A 19,461-nucleotide genomic window follows, 5' to 3' on the forward strand; every position below is an offset into this window, starting at 1 on the left:
TCAGCTGGGAGCTATTCGCCAACGATCGAGAAATTTTGTCAATCGTTTGTTTACGTCCTATTACGGAGTGCGAGAGAGCATATTAGCCGCTTCTTTTACGACTAATTCTTTCAACAATCTTCACACACACACGAGACACGCTTGATTCATTTCACAGTTATTGCTTTTTTATTGAAACGAACAAATACCTAGAATCATACATAATCGATAATAAACATCGTAATCCATAATAAGTAAGTAATAATCGTAGTAAATTCAAGGCTCTTCGTACAAATATAATTGGATTAGTAATAGTAGTTCGAGGGCACGATGAGTTTGGTTTGGAGGGAATGGGGAAGGCATGGGGATAATAAATTATTGTTTCTACTCGTTCTTCCTCCCTCTCTCTCTCTCACACTCTCCTTAACTTTTGTTTACCCTTTTCCTTCTTGCTGCCTTACCTAAACGCAACTAAACTTTACACCGTCTTCACTAGAGAAACAGTTTTGGCAATGAAGTCGATACTTTCTAACGCGTACATCTATACCGTTGGTGCCGTCCCCGAGCTTTACGTGACAAACGCAGCATTTGAAGCATTCGATGTGGTAGAACAGTCCCAGGCTTTCGATGGCCATCGCTGCACCTTTGCCTGCGTATAAACGATAGGAAAGCGTTTTAGAAACAGCGCGGGAATTGCGTAACCGAACCATGGCGCACAGCAGAGCGCGTGCAGGTTAAGTCCGGGAAGTTGTTCCGCAGGCACGTACGTACCCAACTCTATTCGGCAATGGGAGCATTCCTTTTTTCCGCTCACGCTCAACACTTTGTCGCTCGTGTTGGAATATTTTTGCTGCTGCTGCTGCTGCTGCTGGGGTGGAATTGGTGGCGGAAGAGGCTGTTGATGATGGTGCGGATGATGGTGGGACGGTGGCGGCACCATCGACTGGGACTGATGATGGTGATGATGCTTCATCGAGTTTATCATTGCCAGATCCGAGTCCTCCGATAAATTGCTACGGCTGAGAGAGAGAGAGAGAGAGAGAGAGAGAGAGATGCGAAGAAACAAAGGTTAGTTCGGGAGTTCCCGATAAATAGGCAAAACGGAACCTACTCCGAATTTTCCGGACTTCCTGCGTTTAGCTTCTGGACACGCTGCGTAATCGCATCGATGACAAACTTTGGCAATGGCCGTTTGGCGTTGTTATTGTTATTGTTGCTCTTCTGATGCTGCTCGATGCGTCGCTGTTCTGCCTCTTGCACCAGCCAGTGCTGCCCATACGGCGTAGTGTTGTTTGCTCCCTGACCACGGCTTAACATCGCTTGCTGCTGTGTAATTTGTTTACTATCTGTGTACAAATAAAAGCGGAAACAGCAACATAAATCAAACCATTCTACCCGACTCCGGCTGTTTGGTTGTCGGCAGTTACCTTTGGGATGTTGCTCAAACATATTGTTAGACATTCGTTGCTGTCCACCGTGGTATCTCGGGACGCCCGGTGGCAGTGAGGTTCGATCCGGCACACCGTTCATCGTCGGGCGCGGCGCTACCGCAGGACGCTTGTCCAAAAACGCATGGCCCTGTGCATGTCGATGGTCTATCGCCGGTGGCCAACACGTTCCGTCGAAGCTGATAGCTGAATTGGCCGAATACTCCTCCCCGTACGAGGACAGCGAAGACGGATGGGAGGATGAGGCGGCAACGTGCGACAGGTTTGGCATGGATTCACGATGCAAAGATCCCATCTCGTACCCGGTGTTGGCATCGTCCAGAAAGGGGGTTTCGTACGAAGCGTACGAATTGACGTTCTGTAACGATCGACTATCGATGGCCGGCATGGAAGCACGATGATGCAAGTGATGGAGATTGTGATGATGGGTTTGATGGGGAAGGTGATGAGAGTAGTAGTACGGTTGTTGCGGTTGCTGCTGCTGCTGCTGCTGTTGCGGTTGACGATGCTGAGATTGCTGCTGTACTGGAATCAAGTGCTGAGGTTGCTGTTGGGCTGTGTCTGCTTTCGTTAGCTTCTCGTAGAATAGCTGCTTCTCTCTTCTCCGCTGCAGTTCCTCCTGTTCGATCTGTAGCAGCTCCCTTTCTACGCTTACTATTTCCTAGATGAAAAATAGAGACACACACACACATTCCCTTTGATCATTATCACGCAAAAATATTGGGCTCTGCGCAAAGGCACAAGAAACGCCACATATGGATCTTCTCTATTTATCAACAATCCTGCGCAGAAGATATTTCCTTAAATAGGGCTTAAATAGATAAATAAAATAGGGCGAGTTTTTAAATTTAAAAGGTTATCCCTTACCTCGTGCTCGCCAGGATCGTACAGCGGATGGTGATGTGGTGGTAGTGTCTCGATCCTATTGCTATATACCAACATTTCTTGCTGATCTTTGTCCCGCTCCTGTTCCTTCTCTTGTTCGAGTTGCTTAAGCTGCTGTTGCTGATGCTGCACCTGCTGCACTACCTCATAACTCTCCAGACTTCTCCACTGCTCCACATCTCCTAGAAGTTCCTGCTGCTGCCGGTGGCCATTATCAAACGCGTGGCTCATGTTCTGCTCGTGTTCGGCAGTCATCATAGCCGAGTGAGGAGTATTTCCGTTTGTCTGCAGCGTGATGGCGACTGGTGCTGGTACTGCATCTTTCTGCATCCAGCTCGTTATTACCGAACCGGCCGATAACGTTTGAATCTCCAGCTCCGCATCATCGTCTACCGGCGGCGGCGGCGGCTTCTCTTTCGGTGGGGTAAGGGCTGATTTCGGTAAAGCCATCAGTACCAGCTGCTCGTCGTTCAAGGGCTCATCATTGTTCGTCGCTAGCGGGACTACGGCTAAAGGGACTATTTCCGCTTCCGGGTGGGCGGCAGCAAGCTCTTGTTCTTCCGGTACCGCATGATCTTCCACGGTACCGGACTCGTTTAGCTCGCTGTCCATCTCTTCGAACGCCACATCGAGTGCATTGTCGAGTAGCTAGGGTGTGGAGAGAAACGGAATCGGAAGAAAACATGACATGGCATCTCGACCGCTTGACCGGGGCACCAACATGGTTGCATTCTTGGGCACTGTGCCGAAACACATTGAGCGCCTTACTCATCCTTCTATTGCATCATACATCACATCCAACCGTGTCTCCCTTCCTTTGCCATTTTGTAAACTCGGGATAGAATCTTTCACAAATTGGGTTGAGAAATGCTGGGGTTGCTTGCTTTGGTTTGAGCGCAGGGGTAGAACGGGGCGTACACGCTTGCTACAACGATTTTTGCATTTTGCGCTTGCAAAATAGCGTCGATATTGGGGGGGGTGTAAGTTGAGGATTAGACGGACGCTGCCCGAGCCGTTTCCTTTAAATAGTTTGGAAAATGCGAAACAGAGTGTGATAATAACCTTGAGCGCGGAAATAGTAGCGCAGGCAGTGAGTACAGGCCAAGTTCAACCAAAAACGATAACGCGCTTGTTATAAAACATGAGCGGCGATGGCGCCAACGGTGATATTTTTAACACACCATGCAAAGGGAGCAAAGGAATGCGAACTGAAATGTCACGATGAGTCAATCATTAAGCGCGCCACCGATAAATTACTCAACCCACGCCTCGCCTTTTGCCGGGCAATGAGATATTAACGGCGGACAAAACGAAATGCAAAACATACTTGGCACACGGCGGTACGCTAGGAATGCGAACAAACATAAAAATTGCTCATGCCACCATGCAAAAAATAAATAACGCAACCGGAACTCGTTGACAAATTGCCAAAAAGCGCCAGACTAAATAGTAAAAAGCAAACAAACCAGCAACAAACCGGCATTCCTACATGATCAGCAAACGAACGGGCATGCATTTTTGCCAAAGTTCACCACATGCACATGCGTTGGCATTTGTGAAAAAGGAACGGAACGCAACCACACACACACACACACACACGCGTAACCTACCTGTCCATTGCTGCAGTCCGTGTCGGAAAATTCACTCGCCGAGTCGAGCGTCGCCGACCGGGCGGGACTCTTGGCCGCCCCATCGTCCGGCAGTAGCAGCAACAGCGAGGGCGGATCGTTCTCGTCCGCCTGCGACACCATCGAGCTGCGCGACAGATCCGTCGTCGACTGGATGCCACTGTCCTCGCAGTAGTCGGCGCCCCCGTTCCGTTTCAGCTGATTTAACGCTAGCTCGAACCGTCCCGTACTCCCATTAATAAAGCCAACGTTTGATTCCGAGCGGCTCTTAACCACGACCGTGTTGCTGCTGCTGCGGCTGCGGCCACCCACGTGCAGTAGCTGCTGCTGATCGTGCTCTTCCGCTATCATTTCGTTCGATTGATACCGCTCGAAGATTGCCCGCCGTTCCCGGATGCTGCCCGCAGCGAACCATTCGGACGAGGAGGTGGCACTGCCTCCTCCGCCGGGTTCCTCGTTCGAGGACGATGAGTTGTCCTCCATCGACCGTTCCTGCTGTCCTCCAGCGGTCAGCGTAGGTGCTGCACACGACGGTTTCGTATCGGCCGCGCCGAGGGCTTGCATTTGTTGAAACTGCTCGAACAACCTTCGCCGCTCGATCACGTTCACCTTTGGACTTTCTTCCTGACTTTGTTCCTGCTGCTGCTGCTGCTGCTCCCGGTCGATACCCACACTCATCCGGCTCTCCATCGGTTCAATCGACACCAGCAGCGAACCGGGATTCTCTCCTGCCCGCTTTTCCGTCACCTCAAGCGATGAAAGCTTCTGCGTAATACACTCCATCGGCTGTTCATGCGCGTCGCTGCTATTGCTTTCATAATGATCGTAACTATTGCTTTCAATTGAGCTAACTACGGACGTGTTGGTGGTAGTGATGCTGGTGCTCGTTGTCGTCACAATGCTATTGCCGCTTACCACCCGGTGCTGTGTCATGGGAAATTTGGACTTGTAGTTTTCGATCGCGAGCGAGAATTCGTTCATTTCGGGCGCTTCTCGCGTATCGTCCGGATCCGGTGTTTTCAATTCACCGTCGGCGAGCTTGGACGAGCAGCAGCTGCTCGTGTCATCCGTCGCACGATCGTCCGTCGATTCATCCTGCATCGGAAAATCCAACACAATCGGAAAATTAATAACACAATAGGGTGAGGGTGATCAGTTAGTAGCGGAACGTACCTTGTACTGCTGTTTAGATGAATCTCTCGAATCATGCAGATCGTCACTAAAGCTGCCACCCTCGTCGTCGTCCTCGTTCTCCGGCAGAATAAAGCGTCGCTTCGATCCACTGCACGCCGGGAACAATAAGTAAAAACCGCGTATGACGCGCGATCAATTTCGCACAGTTAAAATTAAAATGCCCGCCTGTGACTGCCCCCAATTTCGTACCTGTTTTCCAGCATTTCCGAAAACGTTTTCGACTTTTTACGGCCACGGCACACCTCCTCCTGCTCGATCTTCTTCGCCTCGGTGATCTTGTCGATAATGTGCTCCACCCGTTTCCTGCGCGACGACTTCCAATTGTCCAGATTGCACTGCCATTCCTCCGCATCCTCGACCTCCCGGTGCGCCTTCACCTCCACCTGCGCCTTGCGCTCGGTCGACGGTTTGGCCTTGCTCGGATCGTACAGCTTGGCCGGTTTGATCTGCACGAACTGAAGCGGATCGTAGGCCGGTTTGGGCGGTGCAGCGCGCGTCACCCGGCTCTTCTTGATGAATTCATCCGTTTCGATGTGAATATTGTTGCTGTTTGTGGTGGAGGCTGTGGTGATGGTGCCGGTGCCGGTGCCGTTGCTGTTGTTCGATGATGCTGCCGCCATCTGCGAATAGATTGCGCCACACGCCGGACGTAATCCGGATGGACAAAATTAGATACGGGCTTTTCTGTTTTGCTTCTCCTTCTGCCTCTACTACTGCTGCCTTGTTCTCTCGTTTATTTCCGGTCGAATTTTTAAACACCGTGTTCCGTGTTCTGATGTTGTTTCAGACTGCTGTTAACGCTGCACCGTCCATATGTTCGCTAAAACCCCGACCATCTAAATGTTTGAAGTTGGATAAGCGGGTGACTTAAGCCCACATGCCCGCGCGCACGCTACGCAGCCAAGGTCTTGCGTAACGCGGACTGAAAGACTCGCTAAATGCGTTTGTCCGTATAAAGGTGACGAGATTGAGGCGCTTTTTTTCCTACTGGTTCGCTTGCTTTTTCCACTATCCCTTCAATGGGTAGCGAGCGGCGTAACTTTCGCCTACGTTTGCACGTCGACCGAGCAAGAGCACTCCCAGTAGGGCACGGACAAGTGAAAAACAATTTGCTTGTTCGCCGTGGTGCCGTTCGCTATCGAGCTGATTGGCCCATCAAACGTTGTTCTGTGCTGTTGTAGTTGCCGATACAACTATCAAGATCGTCACACTGCTCTTGCCAGGAACTGATACGGAGTCCGAAAGGGTGGGAGGCTCTATTTTCCACCCCAAAACACAAAGCACCGAGCGGTTAGAATCGTCGGAATTGGAACAAATGGGAAATGTGTACATCATTCGCTCATTAGTCAATTGCAATCGCGGCTTTTACAACGCTGTTTACCGACGTCGGGTAATGGGAATGGGAATTTTACGCCCAATCGGTCATACTCCAAACAACACTGGACACAACCGACCGAGTGTCACTTGAGATCAAGCGCCACACACACACACACACATTAAGAAAGCCCCCTTTAACGTTTGTTTAGCTTTTCATTTTATGTTTCGTTACTGTTGCTTCGTCTTGTTCGACTTTTCCTAATGTTGCCACAGCAACTAGCGAGGGAAGCTAAATGAGTCGAGAACGTTGGGAAGGTTGGCTCGTACAATGGAGGGCAGAAGTACCGTTAGTCTAAGCAACAGCAGCAACAGCAGTAGCGCAATCTCTAAACACTCTCTTCTATGCGCTGAAGAACGATACGTAACGGGCGCGCGTATTCGTACATAAACAACACTACATTCCCAACTGTGCACTTCACGGCTCTGGCATGCTTATGCTGCTCACCGGGATTCACCACTGGCTCGGGTCAGTGACGGGAAGCGAAACTGTTCACTACGCGGTGACACGACGGCGATTCGATTGTCGCGCACGCGGTCGTCAGCGGATGCGTGCGCGCGCGCGCTCCCGTGGGATAGGCGCGGATCTATTGTGTAAAGGGGAGACGACCAGCGATCGTTTCTTCTCGAACTGTCTGCCTGTCCATCTGCCCGCTGAGCCGTTCGACCGCGGAGTCTCGGGTTTCCTTCTTTGCTTCGTCGGCCGACGAGAGTGACAACAACGGCGCAACGCCAACCAGCCAGCCAGCCAGCCAGCCAGTCCACTAGCCCTCAGCGGTGTTGGTGTGTGCAGGCGCGCGCGCGAGTGAACAAGGCAGCAGCAGACAGGCCCTGAGAGAAAACCTACTTTGATCCCATTCCAATCTCCGTTGCGTTTCCCGCCCTTCCTCCCTCTCCCTCGTGTTCCCCTTTCCACTCCCTCCAGCAATAGCGGGCGCGCACACACACACAACCTGTCGTCGTCTTAGTAGTCGTCGCCGTCGTCGTCGTGCCTCTAATTCATCATGCAACCTACCCTCCATCTATGTCGTTAGGCGTTTCAACCAGGCGGCAGCAGGTGAGAGATGGAACGACTCGGACGAAAGCGCACAAAACACACCCGAACAAGCGAGACGAAAAAACTCCACACAGCTAGCAAAACCAGGGGGGAAAACTAATCCGACTCTAACGTTCGTTTGTCCATCCCCAACTGCATCTACGCTTCCCATCCGCTCGTCACACACCCTTCTACCGCCACTATCTCTCCCTTACAGTGCTTCTGTGTGTGTGTGTGTGTGCGTGTGTTTGTGTGTCGGTCCACCTGTTTCGGTCACTTTGCAAAAATCATATTTACTTGGTCACGGGCTTACTGTAGATTACCGTAGATTATCTCGGCGCGCGTGTCTTGATGGAAAAACATTGCCCCCCACGCTTTTCCTGCTCCCACTTCCACCATCCAACCCATCCCACCAGCCACCAGCCTACTTCAATCAGCTTGTTCGCAAATTTTTGCCTCGCATGCACATCACGGTACAGCAGCGAGTAAAAAGTGCAATAAAATAATACCGACAACAAACATTTTATTTACATTGCGGTTGTCTCCCTTCCCTTTTCTACCACCCGCCTGCTGCCTCTTTCCCATGCCGACACCAACACCAGAAGATGGTAATGAAACCCACGGAACGGAATAAAATTAATATAAAAAATGCTTTCACTGCCCATACAACAATCCCCTGCTCGACCCCGTTCCCGGCCTCTATCTAGCCCAGCACACACCAAGGGTATGCACGCTTCTATGCCTGCCTCACATATGTTATATGTTCGCAGTGAATGCTACTGTTGCTGTCGTTGTTGTTGTGGTTGTTGGGGAAGCGCATGCATTCGGGGGTGGTCTCGCTGCGTTGCATTACCCTAAAAAGCAAACAAACCGTGCACGCTGCTGGTCGCGGTCGCGGGATCCGTGGTGCTGCGGCTGCGACTGCTGCTGCTGCTCCTGGTGCTGGCACGCACGCAGTTAAATCACGGGCAACGTCACAACTTTTCGTTCCTGCAGTTTCAAACCACTACCATGCACACGCACACAAAAAACACACATCGAATGCGTTTCGAACCGCGGTCCGCACACACGAATTCTGGTAACAATGCAGCTGCGTTTTTACCAACGATTTCGCTAATTATTCACACTGCACAAATGACGACACACACAACACCTCCGCTAAGTTTTTTGTACAACTTTTTTTGTTTACGTTCAAAACTGCTGTCAAGCGAAACAAGTTCGATTTGACACAACAGGTGACGCATCGGTCAAGGTAGATGACAGGTTGCTACCTGCTATGGGGGAATTTCGTGTTTCAGCATGTTTGATGGAATGCATCACGGGAAAGCTCCTTTTCTGCTCAATATTTTCGCTTATTTACAGCACTTATAAGTTCTTTCAAAAGTTATTCAATCCACCGTGTGTTGTGCCGTCGTAAACAAAACAGGGCCAGTGCTTGTCAATCGCACGTATCCAAAGGTGTGCCGTGATGATTTTCCAATCGCGATACTGATGAGCACTACAACAGTCCCACCAGCAGAATCGCTGTTGTGGTGTTCCGCAGCTTGTTGTCATGGTAACCAAAACATTTCAAAATTGAGCCGTTAACATGCATCTCGCTTGCATTTAGGCCAGAGCAAAAACCAAACCAAGCATATTAGCACGCGCGTATCGAATTTCAAATATGTTGTTCTTCCTTTTTATTACTCAGTTTTGTTCATACATAATCAATATAATGACTGGCTGTATATTTGTTATCGTTTGCCAACCTGGCCAAACCTGCCTGGTTCTCGCTCGTACTATCGCTTTCTCTGTTACGCTAAGTTTCCACATCTTCTTATACATGTTAACAAATGTTTAGCATCATTGCATTTTTTTAGTAAGGGTTTTGGCATTTTAAAATGTTAATGTTACGATTTTTTAAACATAGACTTTTATCATCTATTCCTTTAGTTTAATGTACGTTTAGCTACTTCTGTTCTGGTTTTGTTTTTTGTTGCTTTTGGCATTACTTCTTGTGCAAATGACTGAGCTTGGTTAAGTTTTTTTGTTTGTTTGTTTGTTTGGTTTTGTTTCGTCTTCCCACAACCCCCCCCCTCTCCCTCGTCTTTCTTCTCCCCTTCGTCCTCCTTCTCATCCTTCTCCTCATCCTCATCGTTTTGTTAACAACTAACAGTGATAAAATTACTTTCTTTTCCTTTGGCTAGTACTGTTTGCTCGTTTGCTTCTTGTGGGAGACTGTTTAGGCTATCAACTACTGTTACTGCAGGACATGTACGGTGCACTGTCCCCGCGCTGTTCGCGTTTTGTCCTCGTCCCTTCGTGTTCCTCTTCTTGGTTCACAAAAATATATTCTCAACCCGACACAACAACAACGAAAAACCGAAAGTTGGCAGTTCATAAGGTTAACACATTCGAGCACTGACTGTTAAACGGTTGGCCTCTTGGAGGCGTTGGAAAACAAGCAGTTGTTTAGTTAACTCACTAGCACCTGATACAAATGCACTTGTCCTGCGGCTACAAGTGGGGGAGCTTCGGGGAGAGGAGAACTCGGTGTACAACGGTGTACGGGCGTACAAAAACATGCTTACAATAGACGCGCTTGAACATGGAAACCATAAAATGATTGTACACACACACACACTCACTTCGCACGCACGCACGCACGCACGCACGCTGCCGCCGGCACTGGAGTGGTGCGCGAATCCTTTGGCTTTGGCATTCAATACAGGCGGAAGAATCGTCTTTCGGCAGAGTGTTTTAAAAGTGTATACTTATCTAACGAATGTAAACAATTACCTGTATTGAACAACACACACGCACACGGAATTGGAGTTTTCTTCGGTTATCTTTCGTCTGCTAGCTCTGCTCCCTGACTACTACTCTCCCCCCCCTCCCCTCTTCCTCATATCAACGATACTTAACGGTAGTAAAGTGTTTGGCTACACTCATCATTAGGCGCAATTTGGAGACCGGTGGGGTGGATGGATACGGTTCCGACCCTATTCAAATTTCCCTCCGATAATTTGTTTGTTTTTTGTTTGTTTTGTTTTAAACTATCAAGTGAGACACATCGGTTGCGTAAGTGGGCATGTAGCGCGGTGGCGGCTTCCCGGCCGCGCTATTGTTCTTCCGGTTCACGATGTACTCCTTGTCCTTGGGCCATGCCCGTTCCGGCGTGCGGGGAAGCGGCGGCAGTATCGGGTAGCGCGTTTTCTCCGTATTCTGGCTCGACACCGACTTGGAAACGGAGTTCAAACCGACATTGTACTGCCGCTGCATGGCCAAGGAAGCACGTAACGTTTTTCGTTTCTGGAAGTTCAAAAAGGAAATTATTATTACAAGTTTGTCGAAAAGGAACGAAACTCGAATTAGATCCCACTTGTACCTCGATTGTCCCGCGCCACTTGTCGGCCGCATGGCGAGCAATCTCCATCTTCTTCTGCTTCTTTATCTGGTGCTTCTTGTAAATCACCTCGATAATAATTAACCCGATGCCGCCAACGATACCCGCACCGACCAGAATGAACACACCGGCCATATTCTTCAGCCCGAGCGTATTGGGCGTTTTCTCGAACTGTTCACACTGCTGAACGTTCCCGTGGAAGATCCATTCCTTGTCGAGCGACTCCATGAACCCGCTCTCGTGGAAGTCTAATATTGCTAATGTTACTGCATCCGTCCAGGGTGACCCTTTCTGGAGTCCCACGCCGTAACCGCTACGGCCGAACAGCTCGCCCGCCGTAACGAGCTCGCAGTCCTTCGATGCTTCGTACTCGAGCCGCGACGAGTCCCAAATAAATGCCATCAATTTACTGGAGAAAGAACGATCGAACGAAAAAAGAATTGTTGATCATCCGAGCACCAACGTGGTCGGAGTGAATTGATCCGCGGATGCACTCACCCATCCTTCACATCCTGTATTGCCTGTTCGGCGGTATCGTAATTGTTGGCCTCCATCGTACGGTACATGTTGGACAGCTCGACCTGCCGCCGAAAGTACATGTCAACCGAGGAACCCTTCACCGTGGCACAGGTAAGGTTTTCCATCGTGTTGCGCAACCGCGCATCGTTGATGCCCGTCAGCTTGGTTTTCGGTCGCTCCAGCACGAGGAAAGCGGCCAGGTTAGCAGTGTACGAGGCGACAATTATCATTGCGAAACCGGCCCACACCATGCCTGGAAAACAAAGGAGAAGGTTGACGACGTGCGCCATCGCTCGAATGTCTCGCCGCGACTTTCCGAACTTACCAAGCACACGCGCCGAGAAGCTTCTGGGTGTGCCTTCCCCGATGCCACTGTTTAGCAGTACGCCCCAAGCGAACCAGATCGCGGAGCTGAGGTTAAGTGCGTCCTCCTCCGTGCCATCGTTGCTCGACAGCTTGAACCGGCCGAACGGAGAGAATCGATCCAACAGGTACAGAACGAGCGCGACCACGTGCACCGACACCATCACCAGTATCCAGAGCGTGTTGCTAAACGGTTGCAGGAAAGATACGAGCGTGCTGGAACGGGACGGTTTCTTCTCCAGGATCGTAATGCCCTGGTATTTGAACGGTTTGGAAAACTCGATAAACTCGGCCCGCTCGGGATTGATCGTCAGCGGCGCCACGATCAGATCGGCCCGTTCGGCCACCAGCTCGCCGATCAGCCCATTCCACTCCTTCTTCACCGTGGTGCCGATGCCGGTGGTATGGTTTTTCAGCTGGTAATGGCCAAACTGACCGTCGGGCGAGAGGGCCAAATCGTACGTGAAATTAATCCGCTGAGCCAGTGCCTTCAACAGATCGATGCAATATCCTTTGCAGCAGTATTCTTGCTCTGTGGGAGCGCGAGAGAAAGAGAGAGAGAGAGAGAGAGGAACCGAACTTGAGGTTAAAAGCTCTAGGTTCCTTAACTTTCGCTAAGCAAACATACCATTTCCGTTAGTGATATTGAAGTGAGGACACACCACCTCATCATCCGCACAGTCAATCTCGTCGTCGAGCAGCTTGCGTGCGTACACGAACGGTTTCTCCTCGATCGTGAGGACCTTCAGGTGCGTGGGAATCATGATACCTTCCGGCTTTTTACCCGTATTGCCTGGCCACGTTATGCTGCTGTCATTTATCTTGAGGCGCATCTTACGCTTGTCCTGCGAAACACAGTTATTATTGAAGCAATTTATAACCTTATAACCTAGAGTCTGAAGCGTCACAGGAGTCCTGATGGGATTTTTTGAGGATCAAAGAAGCGAGTCGGGAAGCAAAATGGAAGGCATAGGTCTGATCGAGTTAATTAGCGCATGCCTGCAGCAAAGCATATTTTTGAGCATAAAGTCTTCCTAACGCCAGCGGCTCTATGTGGAAGAATTAAGAGCGATAATGCTGGATGAGCCGAAAAAAAAACAATATGGCCACCATGAGAGATTAACAGGATCTGTAACTGTTAAACCGGCCGTAAATCTACCCAATACACCCAATCTCGCAATGTCCCCGAGATTTATGGTCCATGGCTCGGATGGATGATAAGTGTGGTATCAAAAATACGTGACACTACACTATCCTGCTACCGGATCCGTACCACTGCGCTGGGCTTCTCTCTTTCAAGGCGGGGGTTGCCTTGGGGGCTTCAGCCATACTCACCGAATCGTAATGGAAGCTTCCCACTTTTACGAACGAATGGTTCTCGTGCACATTGATAACATCGTACTCGGCGTACATGCGGTCCCCGTTATCGTCGAACGCCACCTGTCCCGTTTCGCCCCGAATGTTTCTCGTCTTCAAGTACCCAAACAATCGCTTGCCTGGCGGTGAGGAAGGAGCACAGAGATTTGGATACAGATTATCGCTCAAAACAACAAGGTCCATATACACTGGCACCTACCCGACTCCCAGATGGCTCCGGAATCGTCACAATCTTTTGGCGCTTCGGTGATGGTCTCATTCACCGTCATTTCCTTAATTGCCGAGGCGAGTATATAAATAGCATCCTGGAAAAAAAGAGAAGCGAATTTTATACCTTTTCCCGAACTCCACCCGAAGCCACCTTCACTCTCGTACTCGTATGTGATCCGTTTCGTTTTCTGCATTGTTGAGCTTCAAGCCGATGATACCGGTTGGCGTGTTGTTGGCACTGAGGGCCTGCTCCGTTACGATCCAGATGTGCCCATACTCGGTCATATTGTGGATGGCAGCGTCGCGGAAAATTACATACGCATCCTCCTGGCTGTTGGTGGGAAAATCGTGAAAATGGCCTTTAAGAGGGGGAACTAATCCTTAATCCCTCTCCTAATGCCTTACCTCGCATAAAGTAAATAGACACGCGATTGAGCAGTTTTCATGTCCATCAGGTAGGAGCTAAAGCTATCCAACTTTGGTTCAAATTCGACGATCGATTCCACCGTCGCCCGCACATCGATATCGTCATAGTTTGTCTGCGATGTCGTCTGGAACCGACCCAGCACGGCACGTCCGTCCGTATCGGAGCTGTGTATGATGATAACCTAGTTTCGAAACACACCGAGAAATGAGCTCAAGCCCCCGTTTTCAGCAACGTCATGCCACCGTGCCATAGCGTACCTTAGTGTAGCCGAAGTGGCTCAAAATTTCCAACCAAACGTCCGCCTGGTGGTAATACGGAGGCACCGTACGTAGGAACGACACGTGAATGTTCTTATCGGAGAAGGCGGCCTCACGCGACGAGATCCCGATGACGGGGATTTGGTAGAACCCGCTGGTGTAGCTGACAGCCGCCGGGGACAGATCTCCGGTCGGTTCGTGTGACACCACTACCGCGTAAACCTGGCGCACCATACACACGCACACACGCACACGCACAGACACAAAATAGAAAAAAAGAAGGATTAATTAGATTGCACTAGAAAATAGTGCGGAATGGTCGGGGCGCACCCTCTCGAATGCCTACCCTTCGGGATATCAGGTGTTTACAAACATTGAGCGCTGTTTTGATGGGATTTTTATCGATCCGAATCGTCTTATCGTAGTAGGTGGTACCGCGTGGAACATACTGTTGGTCAAAGTTCAGATGCTGCAAAAAGAGAAAACGGATGCACACAGTGCCAGTGTCCCGTGATAAACAACACCCCATCATCATCATCATCATCATCATCATCACCACAACGAGAGTACAACAATGGACGGTCGCGCGCGCCACACGTTTCGGCGCACTGCGCGCGTCCCCAAGCGCCCCGCCCCGTCCCATCCGTCCCCATGGCACGGAGCAGGGGGGTGTGTGTGTGTATGTGTGTTTGTGTGTGTGTGTGCGAATTGGTTAGGTAACACTTACCGCAATCACGGTAGCGAAGTGGGATTCACTCTCGTTATTGCTCAGCACACCCCCGATGTTGTAGTAGGAAGGGCTTTCGCTGCCGGTGGGTTTCTGGGCCAGCAGGGCCTGCGGTATCATCAGGCACAGCAGCAAACAGCAGGACGCGGGCAGCATTCGTGTTAACTTCATTTTCAGGCGTGTACGACCGAGGAGGGCCCTTTTCACTACTGCATAGCACTTTCCGTCCACTACACGCACGCACGCACGGACGCACGCACTCGCACTCACACTCACACGCCACCGAGGATGTCCTTTCGCGAGAGGTCGTTCGTGGAGCTGCTGCTGCTGCTGCTGCTGCTGCTGCTGCTGCTGCTGCTGCTGGTCCTGGAACACAGTTTTCCCCCGCTAATTCGCTGGCACACTCGGATTCCCTCCCCCCTCCCTGCCCAAGCGGAAAACACTCGCTACCGTCTCACACTGGCACGGGTCTAGCACGCCTAATTCTTGCGCAATTCCTTCACTCCATGCTGCTGTTGCTGTTGCTGCTTCTGATGCTGCTGGTGGTGCTGGATCGGAGCTGGTGAAAATGCTGAATTTTGCCACATTTTTCCACTTGGGGCACCACTTGGGGCACTGACTGGTGAGCGAGAAAAAAAGGCTATTCCGTAGCTGTCAAAACCGTAGGGTGTAAGGATGCCAGTACATGCCCTCCATGCCAAAAAGTAACAAGCGTGTTAGGGCGTTAGGAGATCCCGAGCAGCGACCCGACTGCGCATGACACGGCGGACATCCTAACAAACAGCTGATTGATGAAGGACGCGAATACCAAACGAGAGACTGTCCGAGCTGAGCGAGAGAGCGACCGAGTCCTTCCCTGTTCCGCGAAGCGTGCACGCACGCACACGGCCACCGCGAGCACGAGGACTCGGGAGGATCACGGCGGGCGGCCACTTATTTACATTCGCGACGATGCTATAAAGCGTTTTATTGCCGGAACTGCTGGATTCACGCTTGGGCAGCTTTTATTTAACTCTGCACAGATTATCCGTTAAAAGGGCCCGGCCACGAATGGCAATAATTCTATAATCGAAATCATCGAGCACCCTTGTGCTGCTTGCTTGCCTTCCGTTAACTAGTTGCCAATTAATTAAGCTTACAAAACGGTGATCATATGGTTACTCTGGAAATTATTAATGCTTTCTTCATCTCAAACGCTTGAATATAGCGAGGACTGCCATAAAATTGGACTCTTAATTGAAGATTTGTTCAAACTGTAACTTTTATCCCTGAGACAAGAAAACTGTGAAGATGAGTGGCTGACGTTGAGTGCGTCGTCGATCGAGGATACTCCCAACTTACCTCAGCAGTGAGAAGCAAAAGAAATGTTTGGTTAAACCTCTTTCAGATCATCTTATCCAATCCAAGTAGCCAAGAGGGTGTAGTAACTGATCGCCCACTGTTTCAACTGACTCCCGACAGCCATTACTAAGGTTCTGCCGATGGGCCATCCGGGAAGAGTTATCAGTAGGTTGGTACAACCTTTTAATTTTATGTTCTTTGCCATCCCAAGTTAGAGCCAAGTTTTTTTTTCTAATACCCTACCTAAATGAGTCTTCCAATCGATCGAAATGAAGACATATCTTCAACAACAGTTCAATTGAGCGTTGTTCAAGTGGAAACCGCAGAACACCGTTTTACAGGTGTAGGTGCACTTCATTCCCCCCCCCCCCCGCCTCCTTACTTGCTGTCTCCAAAATGACTGTGAACGCATCTATCAGTAGATTGTCCAGTCCCTGCCCCAAACACCGAACTGCGTCCCAAGCCATCACGCCCCAGGGCCACAGCACCACCTTCAACAACAACGTCAGTGTGAACGACGATAACGTTATCGCCCATCTCGAGAGTCTTTAGTTTATCAGCTTGGCCGAGACATCGCTCGAGACATTTCTTCACGGGCCGATCAGTTCCGTGCGTTCGCTGTGTGGACAATCGGTTGTGTGCATCAAAACAGTTCGGTAGGTTAGCAAGCCACCTGATCCGGGGTCAGGATGCTTAATACGTTCTCCGTGCTTTCGCCCCACCTTAAGTTTAAGTACAAGTTGGTGACGATCGACAATTTGGGCTTCAAGTTCCATTATCGGGCCACATTCATCATCCTGCTCGTGTGCACCCTGCTAGTGACATCCAGGTGAGCGGTGTGGTCGTCGAGTGCGTTGTGCGCTTAGTACCAAGTGTTCCTTCCTTTTCGCCGCAGACAGTACATCGGAGAGCACATCCGGTGTATTACGGGCGGATCCATACCGGAGCATGTCATCAACACGTTCTGCTTCTTCACCACCACGTTCACCGTCATACGACACTATAACGAATCGTTGCTGCAGGATGGAGTGCTTCCGCATCCGGGTGTCGGCCCGATGTACACGGAAGATCCGGTGAAGCATCATGCCTACTACCAGTGGGTTCCGTTCATCCTCTTCCTGCAGGCACTCACGTTCTACGCTCCCCACATGCTGTGGCGTATGAACGAAGGTATGTGTCGCGTTTCGTCACCCACCACCCGAAAACCGCCACGCGCGATGAGTCACACCACACGCTAATTCGCTTCCCTTATCTCGCTTTTGTAGGTGGTCGGTTGAAGAATCTCGTCGACGGTCTGCACATGGCACACCTCACCGAGCATTACACGGCCAAGGCGAACCTTTCGTTCGGTCCAAAGTGCACGCTTCTGTCGCAGGACACCGTGGACGCCAAGCTGCGCACGGTGAAGCGCGAGTTCTCCAACCACTTTATGGTCCAACGGCACTGGGCATCGCGGCACATCTTCTGCGAGGTGCTGAATCTCCTCAACTGCATCCTGCAGATCGGCTTTACCAACATCTTTCTCGGGCGCAAATTCTGGAACCTCGGGCCGAGCTTTATCGAGGAAGATTTTGCCGGCAAAATGGATGTGCTCGATACGGTCTTCCCGAAGGTGACCAAGTGCCACTTCTACAAGTACGGCCCGACGGGATCGATCCAGAAACATGACGCCCTGTGCATTATGGCACTGAATGTGATTAACGAGAAGATTTTCACCTTCCTGTGGTTCTGGTACGTGGTGCTGTTTTGTGTTTCCGTGCTGTCGATTCTATGGCGCATGCTGACACTCGCCCTGCACAACAGGTAGACGAGCAAACGACGGAAATACTCCTATGCTCCTCAACTAAACGCTCGTACTCGATCTCTTTCTCCCCCTTCAGATCGTACAAGTTCACAGCACTGATCCTATCGTTTGCCAGTCCTGGTCGGTTAAATCCACAGGATGTGGAGATCATCACCAAACGGCTAAGGTTTACCGAGTGGCTGTTCCTGTACTATTTGGCCAAGAACATGGATGCACACCTGTTTCGCAAGGTGTTGCGACAGATAACGGATGAGATTAGGCATCCGAACGAGGACGATCACGACCACAGCGACCAACAGGGCATCGATACAGTCGATGGTGACCATGACATGGACGACAGTGACATGGCGATGGTCAAACTGCGATACGAGAATGATCACAAGAAGGCTTAAACTGCCACGAGGGTGGCTTAGCTGTGACAAAAGTATTATATTGATAATTTTTTCTTATTCGAACCTATTTAATAATAAAACGAATCGTTTGATCGCTTGTGATAAGTACAATATGCGGACACACACTTTGGCAATTTAGGGTATAAAGTTGATGACGATTCCATTTCATTTCAAACTAGCTCTTTCACATCCACAGCATCCCCCAAATGGAATTGTTTTTCGCTCTGCCTAATGATGTTTTTAAAACAAACAAACCGCAAATACCTCCTACGGGCATTGTAATACGGCACCCATTGGCCCGCGTGCACTGGGTATCCGGCACCCATTCCAAACTCCAAAATTGCTTTCCTCATCGCCAAATTGCTGTTGGGCGCTCATTTCAAACTGCTGACCCGCACAATGACGGGGACCCGAGACGAGACAATAATAATTACAGCTCCAGCGAACCAACCCTACCCCACATGGGAAATATTCCCATGCCGATGAAATTGCTTAGAACACGACGGCAAAAACTAAACACTTTCCACGCCTTACGTGAAAAGAGTGACGCAAAGAACGATTTGCAGTTCGCGTTTAGTGCCTTCGACACGATGCTTTCGCACCATTTCAAGAAGTGTAACTAGAGCACTTTTTTGGCTGATCTTTTATTAGCTGGCTGACGAGCTCAAGAATTCCTCATCCTTGGAGGCCTCGTACTCGGCGGCGTATCGGGGCTAGGCCATCAACACATTCGTGGCGCTCGTCCTTCCGATTCCCATTCTATGCGAGTGTTAATCACCAGAAATTAAATCCCTTGGCAGTTTATTATTTAACGCCATGTCACGTTCGGTACCACGTTCTACGATGTCATGGAACTTGGCGACTATGATTTCCCAAGAGAATCTTTTTCACGGTGTTTTTGTTGTTGCACTAACGTTGGGAGGAGTCGCATGGAGCTATCGAGCTGCTTCCTGCTTCTTTGTCTCTGGATGTACTATTTATAGAAGGAACGTTTTTCCCGTTCATGCTAAAGCACATGAACATGAAATTAATCATGTTAGCAGATGGTTAAACGTAACAAGAAAAGGTTTTAGAAATCACGAACGAGAAACGAGAGTTCTCTGTTTATGTTACGC

At 50.1% G+C, this 19,461-nt stretch overlaps 3 protein-coding genes across 6 annotated transcripts; 1 reads left to right on the forward strand and 2 right to left on the reverse strand.

Moving 5' to 3' along the window:
* Nucleotides 1–145: 145 nt before the first annotated feature.
* Nucleotides 146–8,745, reverse strand: LOC118505153 (uncharacterized protein CG43427). Of its 4 annotated transcripts, none has more exons than XM_036040538.1 (9): nt 8,416–8,745; nt 5,324–5,754; nt 5,114–5,222; nt 3,923–5,035; nt 2,295–2,960; nt 1,407–2,088; nt 1,091–1,325; nt 751–998; nt 146–628 (listed from the first exon to the last, which is right to left on the reverse strand). In XM_036040538.1, exons 2-9 carry the CDS (start codon nt 5,752–5,754, stop codon nt 441–443), a joined length of 3,672 nt encoding a protein of 1,223 aa, XP_035896431.1. In that variant the 5' UTR covers nt 8,416–8,745; the 3' UTR covers nt 146–440. The 4 variants fall into 4 exon arrangements, with proteins under 4 accessions (XP_035896431.1, XP_035896434.1, XP_035896433.1 ...); XM_036040541.1 differs by lacking the exon at nt 8,416–8,745 and adding an exon at nt 7,524–8,362; XM_036040540.1 differs by lacking the exon at nt 8,416–8,745 and adding an exon at nt 6,957–7,473.
* Nucleotides 8,746–9,199: 454 nt separating this feature from the next.
* LOC118505167 (glutamate [NMDA] receptor subunit 1) lies at nt 9,200–16,370 on the reverse strand. The gene is made up of 13 exons (XM_036040573.1): nt 16,151–16,370; nt 14,810–15,428; nt 14,429–14,551; nt 14,083–14,304; nt 13,804–14,006; nt 13,564–13,729; nt 13,388–13,493; nt 13,147–13,307; nt 12,440–12,656; nt 11,774–12,343; nt 11,428–11,701; nt 10,912–11,338; nt 9,200–10,835 (listed from the first exon to the last, which is right to left on the reverse strand). Exons 2-13 carry the CDS (start codon nt 14,978–14,980, stop codon nt 10,575–10,577), a joined length of 2,901 nt encoding a protein of 966 aa, XP_035896466.1. The 5' UTR covers nt 14,981–15,428; nt 16,151–16,370; the 3' UTR covers nt 9,200–10,574.
* Nucleotides 16,371–16,733: 363 nt separating this feature from the next.
* On the forward strand, nt 16,734–18,457 carry LOC118505217 (innexin inx7). Its single transcript, XM_036040734.1, has 4 exons — nt 16,734–16,979; nt 17,046–17,320; nt 17,416–17,953; nt 18,031–18,457. The coding sequence occupies exons 1-4, from the start codon at nt 16,840–16,842 to the stop codon at nt 18,344–18,346; spliced, it is 1,269 nt and encodes a 422-aa protein (XP_035896627.1). The 5' UTR covers nt 16,734–16,839; the 3' UTR covers nt 18,347–18,457.
* The last annotated feature ends 1,004 nt before the right edge of the window (nt 18,458–19,461 follow it).

The sequence above is a fragment of the Anopheles stephensi genome, chromosome 2 (genome assembly GCF_013141755.1).
Source record: "Anopheles stephensi strain Indian chromosome 2, UCI_ANSTEP_V1.0, whole genome shotgun sequence".
Lineage (NCBI taxonomy): Eukaryota > Metazoa > Arthropoda > Insecta > Diptera > Culicidae > Anopheles > Anopheles stephensi.

Excerpts from the sequence above, each read along its gene's own strand:
- LOC118505153 (XM_036040538.1), bottom strand. The coding sequence starts at position 5,754 with ATGGCGGCAGCATCATCGAACAACAGCAACGGCACCGGCACCGGCACC. Across the intron at positions 5,036-5,113 it reads CATCTAAACAGCAGTACAAG|GATGAATCGACGGACGATCG; the intron begins GTACGTTCCGCT and ends TTTCCGATGCAG. Across the intron at positions 2,961-3,922 it reads CGGACTGCAGCAATGGACAG|CTACTCGACAATGCACTCGA; the intron begins GTAGGTTACGCG and ends TCCACACCCTAG.
- LOC118505167 (XM_036040573.1), bottom strand. The coding sequence starts at position 14,980 with ATGAAGTTAACACGAATGCTGCCCGCGTCCTGCTGTTTGCTGCTGTGC. Across the intron at positions 14,305-14,428 it reads AACACCTGATATCCCGAAGG|GTTTACGCGGTAGTGGTGTC; the intron begins GTAGGCATTCGA and ends ATGGTGCGCCAG. Across the intron at positions 11,702-11,773 it reads CTTCTCGGCGCGTGTGCTTG|GCATGGTGTGGGCCGGTTTC; the intron begins GTAAGTTCGGAA and ends TTTGTTTTCCAG.
- LOC118505217 (XM_036040734.1), top strand. The coding sequence starts at position 16,840 with ATGCTTAATACGTTCTCCGTGCTTTCGCCCCACCTTAAGTTTAAGTAC. Across the intron at positions 16,980-17,045 it reads ACCCTGCTAGTGACATCCAG|ACAGTACATCGGAGAGCACA; the intron begins GTGAGCGGTGTG and ends TTTTCGCCGCAG. Across the intron at positions 17,321-17,415 it reads GCTGTGGCGTATGAACGAAG|GTGGTCGGTTGAAGAATCTC; the intron begins GTATGTGTCGCG and ends TCGCTTTTGTAG.